Source organism: Trachinotus anak, unplaced genomic scaffold (genome assembly GCF_046630095.1).
Source record: "Trachinotus anak isolate AG129_WGS33_773 ecotype Australia unplaced genomic scaffold, CSIRO_AGI_Tana_v1 ptg000015l, whole genome shotgun sequence".
Taxonomy (NCBI): Eukaryota; Metazoa; Chordata; class Actinopteri; order Carangiformes; family Carangidae; genus Trachinotus; species Trachinotus anak.
Genome location: NW_027273866.1, coordinates 11,632,060 through 11,641,289, shown reverse-complemented (window position 1 = coordinate 11,641,289; position 9,230 = coordinate 11,632,060). Strand labels below are relative to the sequence as shown.

Genomic DNA, 9,230 nt, shown 5'->3' with positions numbered 1-9,230 from the left:
CTTCACATGCGTCTGCTCATCCAGGTCATCTTGTCTTTATTGCTTTCACCAAACACTCTAATATAATTTTCTCTCCGCAGCTCTGATTCGGTCTGTGCTTGAGCAGAGCTGTCAGGGGCAATAATGTCTGTATAAAATTTCCCCTGTCGTTTACAGATTTGCTGAACAAAGGTTACACAGTGAAATGTAATTCTCAGAAATGCTGTATTTGTGTTTTCTTGTTGCATCATTTTTTTTTTCTCTCGCTCTCGTCTTGTTGACAGCTTCAGACACATTAGTACAATTAGTAAACAATTCTCTGAGGAGTTTTTCCCGATCTACCCGCCCCCACTTCATCCTTTATACGGAGCTGTCAGATTTTGACTTATGATGGTGTTTTTCCCCCCAGTACTTGTTATGTTGAAGGGCTTCACTCATAAATAATCTGCAGTAAATCTGTATTGGGAAAGAAAAGCTGTGTGCTGATGTGCAGTAGGTGCTCCAAAAGAACAAACAGGTGTCTTCTAAAATTATAAATACCATCCAATATGTTACTAATAGCACAAAATGTTGGTAATATCTCTGCAAGATTTGAATGTAACATGACTCTGTAATGAGTTTTTCTAGGAACAGAGATGTCTGGCTTCACTCTTTTTGAGAGTTTACAAAATAATCCAACACATTTCCCATTTACTAAATGTTCTGGAAATTTCAATCCTATCACATTTGAAGTGCAACGATTACTACGTTAATAATTGATTAATCATTTTAATCATTTCTCAAGCACTAATGCTGAATATTTGCTGGTTCAGCTTCATAAATGTGAGGATTTTCAGATTGTTTTGTTTCTTTATTACAGAGTAAACTGAATATATTTGGGTTTTGAACTCTTTGTCCATACAAATACATTTATATGTCACTCATGGCTGTGGGAAATTACAGTGGGTCATATCTGACTTTTAGACAAGATGATGATGATAATGATAATAATAATAATAATAATAATAATAAAGTAATTGGCAGATTAATTAATAATAATCTTTAGCTGCAGCCCTATATGATATATAATATATCCTCCATGGCAGGTGGAGTTTGTCCAGTTAATTATTGATGCTCAATTTTCTTTCTTTCTTTTTTTTCCTTTTACAACTTAAGTTAAAAGAATTATCAGCCAAATGTATTTAAAATATGCAAGTACTTGTTAATGTAAAACCTCCCTTGTCTTGGATCATCAGATGCCCTCACCTTGTGTCCAGGTAGTTGCTGGACCATGGACCACCCCACTTAATCCAGAGCCATCTCAGTGCTCTTCCTGCAGCTTCAGTGATGTTCTTGGTGGCTCCTCTTTCTGCAGCCCTCTAGGCGAACTGAGAGGTTGATGTAGTGTCTGGTCTGCAAAGCCCTGCAGCCCACCTCAGTGGGCAAATCCCACTATTAGATTTTTTTTCACATTATTAGAGGATCTGGGCGATTGAAAGATTATTGATGTGGTAAGAAAAATCTAAATTTTCCCACGTAAAAATTAATTAAACTACTTTATTTATTTATTTTCTTGTTTTATCGTCTGAGAAATGTAATGGTGAAATATTTCTTTGGTGTAACATATTTCACAAAGTGTCTCAAGCTGAAAAGGTTAGGAACCACTGGGTTAGTCATTAAATATATATTTTATCTTATAAGTTTATCATTTAAAAAAAATATACATCATATATAATAGTTTTAGGCCTACAGGGTATAATCTAAAAAGTAACTAGTAGGATGTATAATAAATGTAGAGCTGTAAAAAGAAAAATACTCAGCTAGGTACATTATATTTGTACTTATGTGTATTCATTTACACTCCACTACTGATCAGTGACGAGCTGTAAGAAGCCGGTGGTGGTAAATGAGTCTTGTCATGTCTTCACTTTAATTTATCAGCCTCGATTCAAGACTGTCAGGTATACCCACAGAACAAAACCTTAAAATAAAGTTTTTTGAAGAGTGTAAAAATTCCCCATGGACTGCCAGGCTGTCACTCACTCATCTAAGTGGAAAATAAAAGACATAAAGCAAGTTAAAGTAACCAAAAACATACTTAAACCCTGCGGAGAGAGCGACCACCAGAGGCAGCACTGAGCCCACTGCCGCTGAGCACCACTGGCGTCAGTCAGCGACGAAGACATCCTGCGCCATCTTGGATTTTGTCTTAGCTTACACGATGAAGATGCCTTTGTCCCTCTTTCAGAAAAAACTGTGTTTTCGTCGCTGTAAACCTACCGTGTGTTGCTTTATTCCACCTTAAAAAGTTGCGACAATATCTCCCTCCTGACCGGTAAGTTCGTATTTTGAACATTTGTCCATGTTTTCGTTTTTCGTGTGTGAGCGTTTGAGTGACGGACACTCTCCAGGTGTGGCGCTGGATTTTCACAGTAAAAGCCCTGTTGTGTTTGTAACTATCAATAAAGTTTTGGCCGAACAATATCCTAGTTCCTCAAAAGATTGGAAGTTATTTGAAATAGGGTGAGTTGTAACCTGGATAATTGTGATGTACCATATAATATATAACAGTTGCTGGGGCCATTTTTCTGCATTGAGTACTTCATATATATTTTACATACTTTTACTTGTGTAACATTTAACACAGCAGGACTTTTACTTGCCACAAATAAAGGATCCTTCTTCCAATTTATCACCACAGCTACACAGATTTAAACATCTTTTTTATGGCTAAGACCCAATAAATCGATATTGAAGTTTCAATGACGACAGTAATTGTGACCCTGCTTAATGTTTAAGATTAGACCAGTGTTTTGGTTTGACATGTGCCTTTCATTAAAAAGCTTTACCTGATCATCTGTGTAGTAAAAGTTCATTGCAGACTGCACCTTGTAAAAATTAGCAGTAATTAACAAAGTGAGCTTCAGGGTGGCAGACTGTGAGCCCTGCGGTCGAAGCTGCCTTTAAAAGAGACATTTATCAAATTCTCATATTTTCATTTTGCTCTACCATGTTGATGTAAATAATGTCAGAGTTTGTAAAACCACCAAACTCAAATCAGGCGATCTGCAGCTCGAAAAAGCTGATACCACAACTCTGAGTATTTGCTGACATGATGTATTGCAACGCTCCTTTTTTCCTTATTAACATCAAGAAACCTGTTAATAAGTCATTTATACACATGAGCTCCATATGTCAGTGGTTTCCACATATTTTGAAAGGAATTCACTTGTGCAGACATGAGGCAGCAATTTCTCAGAGAAAATGTCAGTAGTAATGACACTTACGATGTTCGATTAAAATCAGAGTACCATTTTTGAACCATAGAAATAATGGGTCAATAAATTTTATGATTTTCAGCCGTGCTGTGTTGCTCGCTGGAGGAAGTTCCTCACTATCCAGCATAGTTTCCAACTTCCTGCTCCTTGTTGACGACGTTTCAGTGCTGTTTCACCCCCAGAAACACTGGCTTCCACTCGCTTTCTGCCTTTTTCCTTCAGTGTAAATGGGCTCCACAGTGCTGTTATGATAATCACGCCAGCTGCTCCCACTTGTGTGCAAGTGTGTCACCTGTTGTTATCATGTGACATGTGGCAAGTGTTGTGTACTTAAATCAAATTTCATGGTATATTTGCCAGGATTTTGTAATGTACTGTTATTTTATTCCTGATCCAGTGTTTTTGGCCAGTACCTCACTGATACTGGTCCTGCTCCAGAGCAGAATTGTTTTGATAGTATCACCTTATCAGCTTGTGCAGCCAAACCTGCACTGAGTGTTTGTTGCCTCATCATCTCTTCAGACTGTTTTTCTTCCTGCTAAGAAAACTCAGCAGAAAAAACGAATTCCTTGTCTTTTCTTTTACATGATGATGGTCAGTTACACAGCCAGCTCTTGCTCCCTGAACCTCACAGAGGATGTAGCTGCTTGCTCTTCCACAGCTGACTTCACCCCATGTCTTCTAAACAGCACAGAGAATGCTGAAGGCCAAAAACAACAGAAATGCATAATAACGAGGTGAGCTAACATAACACAAACATCTATGCAGTCATAGATCATTGTGTGCTGTGCTGAGGCCCGCTCCAAGCTGCTCACATCAGTCAAGCTCATGTCTGTATGTGTAATGATATATTTACCTTGAAATTAATGTAGTAGAAGAGGCCCCAGTGGCCACGGCAGAAATATGACCCCGTGGGTTGAGTTTCACTCAACGTATTTCATGTCGGTTTTATACGTTGCAAAGTATTGAAAACACTTGTTTCTCTTCATGCCATCTAGTTAGTTTTAAAGGTCGAACCATGAATTCATACTAGAGGGAAAAATAAAAATTTGTTTCCCTATTGACCAAAATATTCATACACATTATGATGTAATCAAGCCTTTAACAGCACAGAAACATGAACAAATGAAGTTATAAATTCATAACTTTTAAATTTAGCTGGTGTCTACCATGAGACTGTTAATTAAGAGACACAAGAGGTCTGCTGAGAATTGGACTTGGACTTCTTAGAAAATAAAGTTTAAAAATGTTTCTCTTTACTATTTATATGGTTCATTTGGAGCTGCCTCTGTGCTGTTGAGACTTGATGAATCTTTAATTGATGGAGAGAAGAGTTTGGGAACTTCTGGGGACCTGTCAGGGGGGGTTAAGAAACCCTGTTACAGATGAAAACCCGGCACCACTGGTTAGTTTCAGACCTCATACTTAACTCACGTTCCTGTTGGTGGTCAGACTTTTAGCCTTTTATCAGCCTGCAGCAGCAGCAGCAGCTACAACAGCTACAGTATGTGGGACAGCAGGAGGTCTGTCCCACATAGCTGATGACCCAAAACATGGAGACTGGCACCAATTACAGCCGCCATATGCAAAGCACAGGTGGCACACAGGCAGCTGGAGTCTCACTTTGTAAATGGATGAAAGCTTGAGCCTCTTTTTTTTTCCAAAACAAGCAAAGTGGATGAGACAATGACGCAGGGATTTTTTTGGATAATTTTTGCGGATTACAAATGTTACTGTCTTCCACTTTTAGCCATGTTTTCCAGCTGCTGTGTGCTTCACCTCAGCAGCCTCATAGCCTTAAGGTATACAGCAGGCTAGAAGAAACACAAATTTCCTCTTGGTTTGTTTACACCAGGGGTCTCATTTATTAAAGTTTCTGTTGCACAGGTTTGTGCTCAAAGTTGTGCTTTGTAAAGTTTTGAAGTCAGAATCAGCTTCTCAGTGATTTTCTCTGTCTGACATATCAAAAGCAAAACTTGGGACAAAATCCTTTTTATTATGACCTAATGTATGAATGGAAGAGACATCATATTTACCGTATACACTGTGTAGTATATACACTATACTATAACATCTTTACAAATCACGGCCCATGTGTGGTGAAAAATTGATTTTAAACTTAATGCCAGGGGCGCTACTAGAGGGAGGAAAGAAAATGTGTGTACGTCCCCTGAAATGCAGAGAGGTGATGCTGAAATGAGATGAGTTAGTCTGGATGGGGGTCAAGGGTCAAGAGACACATCTTGTCAGGAGACCAAAAACTTCTAGACAGGTGAAAAAAAGTACCTCCCCTCTGCACAAGAAAACTGGTCAGAATTCACCTCCATTTACAGTGTCGTCTTTATTTGCAGGAAGTGACACGTCACATCTGGGCCGCTGTCGGTGCAGACGGGCAGGTTGGGCAGTCACCTCACGGCGCCAGAGGACGCGGTGCAACACCCGCTGACTGATAAATCACAGGACAAATCAAATTGGGCAACAGAGCTGGGCTGGTGACACATCACGATAAGAGACGGAGGCTTTGTGAAAACCAGAGGTATCACTCAGACACTCTGATCACCGGGGAACCACATAACTGCCGTTTTGCTGACTGTCCCATTAGTTTAAAGGTTTAGTTCACTGAAATCTTAAAAACATCTTCTCACTTACATCTTGTGGCTCTTTTTCTAACCATGCAGAGAGATTTGATTTTGTGCCCAAGCTTGGAGATATCGGCCTCTTTAACTTTTCTATGAGCAAAGTCCCAGTTACTCTGGTGAACCCACAGGCCTCAGTGTGGGCTCGTCTCTCTTTCCAGACAGGTTTGTCACCAATTGATTCCTTGCATTTAAACCTACAGTTACCCAGCTGACACTGGACCAAGCCTTGGTTAAGTGACATTGGGTTCTGGCCACCGTAGCTCATAACTAGGATGTCAGCATTGATATTTGATGGCAGATGATGTTCCATACATATTCTGTGTCAACACGGCGTCATTAGATGTTGGAACACGTTGGATTTTGGTTGCTTAACAAATCAACTAACGTCAGTACTCTACGTGCAGTTGATGCTGACATTATACATCGTCCTGACATTGAATTTTGGTCACATGACCTCACAACCTACATTCAACCAAATATTCAACTAAATATCAAATATATCACTGCCTAATGTTGGTAGTGGCCACCTGCTTTAATACAAATATTACTGTTAAAGTCCCATAATGTTCTCTTACTGTAACCAGTGCCAACTCTTCTGAGGTTATTAGAATCTGCAGTCTTGGTTTGCTGTAGCAGAACATTATTTTATACAATACGATATACCATATGTGCTGTATTAAAGCTGCGCTAATCAATATTTTCATATTAACCCTGGGTCAAAAGTCTAAAGGACAAAACCACAGAGAGTCGGCCGAAAAACCAAGTTAATACTGCACTTAATTACATGTTCTGTGTGTTGCACCAGGAAACTGTAGGAAAACAGTATCTGGGAGTTAGATGGACACTTGGGTTGTACAGAAAATCAGGCTTTGTTTGTAATTGACCCCGTGATTCTGTGAAAGAAACACCAGCCTCAGCATGTCAGAGTTAAACTGTGAGAATATGGTCCAAAAGAAAAAATGCTTTTAATGTTGTGAGCGGTACAAATAAGATTTATATTCATCTTCTTTGTAATTGGACGGCGACAGCGACCTCAGAGAGCGGTATCTCAAAACCTGGGCGAGTACAACCAAACTATCTGCATGTTTACACATCATCAGAGGAAAGTGAGAAAATACTGTGAAGTGAGACGGCCCTTTAACACAGCTGTTCCTGTTGTATGAGTAACATTATAGAGCCTTCAAACGTTAATGTCAAATCTACATGGGCGTCACTGAAGAAGCATGAACAGGTTTTTTCAGTCCAACAACTCTTGTGCTGTCATGACAACATAATGAGCTTATAGTGTGTTGGCTTTGTTAGGTCCAACATCAACTAGAAGGAGTCATGTCCATCAGGTCTGCTTCAGTTGCGTCATTTAACGATGCTGTAAAACAAGTGAGAACTGAATGTTAATACTCAGTGGCAGTATGAAGATGACACATTCCTGTAAAGAGCTTCTGCTCCAAACCTCAGTGTCTCACTATACATTTAACCCTTTCAACACTTTGTATAGACATGTCCGCTCCACAAAGCAGAGCTGTGCTTTTACAGTACATGTAGTAAATCCTTCGACGTGCCGTGTAGAGGGGAAGAGTCCCAGCAGGTGGGCCACCACCTTCCTCCTCCAAACACACGATTGGTCACAAACTTGTGGATAAATATCTGTTTTCTCTGCGGCAAAGTCCACATACATTTAAAAAATCGACACTTGTGTCCATCTCGTGTTGCTTCACCAAAACCAAATGATATATATATATATTTTTTTAACATTTCTGATGAGGAACAGACCCAAACGTTTGTCAGGGCTTCACACTTAAAGCTTGATGAATGAACATATGAAGAGTCCCCTTCCAAAGTGAGGTATCTGCCATTTGCAAAAGTGACATCTACTCAGCTGAAATGATTTATAGCATTAAAATGAAAACAAATTACAATACGCTAAAGGCTAATAAGTAATGTAGGTCCTTGTTTGACAAAATAAAACACATTTACAGACTTTGGGAGATCTCTTCTGAAAGTTGAATCTCAATTATAACAATTTTGATTTGGAAATGAACTCTTCGTACCTGCAGTTTAAAACACGACGACAAACAGTCAGAATTTCATTGTGATTTGACGCAGTAGTAACGTGCTTCCATCTGACATTTTGGGCATAAAATAATGTCTAATTAAATTTTTTTTAAATGTGGCATTGAAATAAAGCGCAAAGCTGAATGAGCAGAGAGTGGACGGACATACACACATCCACCTTAAATCTCATGTAACATTTCATCACAGCTCATCTGAGAGAAAAGTCTTAACGTTTAATATTTTTCTTTTACATCGAGGAATGTTCAAGGACAAAAAAATCTTTTTTTTTATATATATATATATAATTTTTTTTTTTTATAGATTTCCTGCACTGCATCCTCAGTGTCTCTTCACTGTACACCTTCTGAACCCAGCGGCCCTTCTCACTGTAGCTTGAACCTTATTTTTGGAGCAAAGTCTGCGTGTGTGTCGTTTATAACAGTTTGTGTTTGGACAGGCGTGAAGCGAGAAATGAGGTGTGTACTTCCTGGTCCCCCCCCCCCCCCTCTCCCCTCCCCCCCTGTGGTGGTGGAGGCACCCTCTCCCATTCAGTCTTCTCCAGGGCGTGGGCTGCACAGCACGACACATCTGCTCTGAGTCATGATTCACAAAAAGAGATAAAGTGTGATTTTTGTGACAGAGAGGGAGAGGGGGGGGCAGGGCAGGACAGAGTCGACCCTTTCCCCCACCGTCATTTGACACATAGAAATGGCTCTTCTCTCTCTCACCCCCACCCTCCCCCCCCGGGTCTGGAGTTTTGTCCGCGGAGGCCAGGTGAGCGAGGCCCCTCATTAGTCGGAGAGCAGCAGCAGGGCGGGCAGCAGCCAGCCGAGGCCTAGGAGCAGGGACGGGCGGACGGGCTCGGCCCCGCGGTCCGACAGGCCCGGAGACGGAAGAGTGGAGTCTCCCTCATCGTCCCACAATCTGTCGTTCTCGTTGACCTAAAACAAAACAGACGTGTTGTCGTTAGCTATCTGCCTCTGGATTCGACATTTTCTGATTTGGTCTGTGGGTGTAATGGCCAAATTTTCCACATCCACAGCTGAAAACTTAAGACAAGGAAGGTGAGGACGTTGCCACTTATCAGCCAGACGCAATTTCACAGTGAGAGTGTTTTTTTTGTTTTGTTTTTTTGCAGCAAACATATTTTAGGAATAAACTCTTCAATCAGTCCAGCTCTATCTTGAGATTATTCCTTTCTTTTCTCTCCATCCTTCATACCACAGCGTCTTTAACCCATCAGAAATCCACGGCTCTCTTTCCCATTTCTTTTTGTTTTCTTTGTCCCTCTGCTTATCTGGTG

General features: G+C 40.4%; 1 protein-coding gene across 4 annotated transcripts in view; it reads right to left on the bottom strand.

Annotated features, from left to right (window-relative positions):
• Positions 1-5,073: 5,073 nt before the first annotated feature.
• Positions 5,074-9,230, bottom strand: part of gfra4a (GDNF family receptor alpha 4a) — a 266,508-nt gene continuing 262,351 nt past the window's right edge. For all 4 annotated transcript variants that reach the window (XM_071498094.1, XM_071498096.1, XM_071498095.1 and 1 more), the window contains one exon: positions 5,074-8,868. In XM_071498094.1, the coding sequence (XP_071354195.1) occupies positions 8,719-8,868 (150 nt within the window). In that variant the 3' untranslated portion in view covers positions 5,074-8,718. The remainder of the gene's footprint in view (positions 8,869-9,230) is intronic.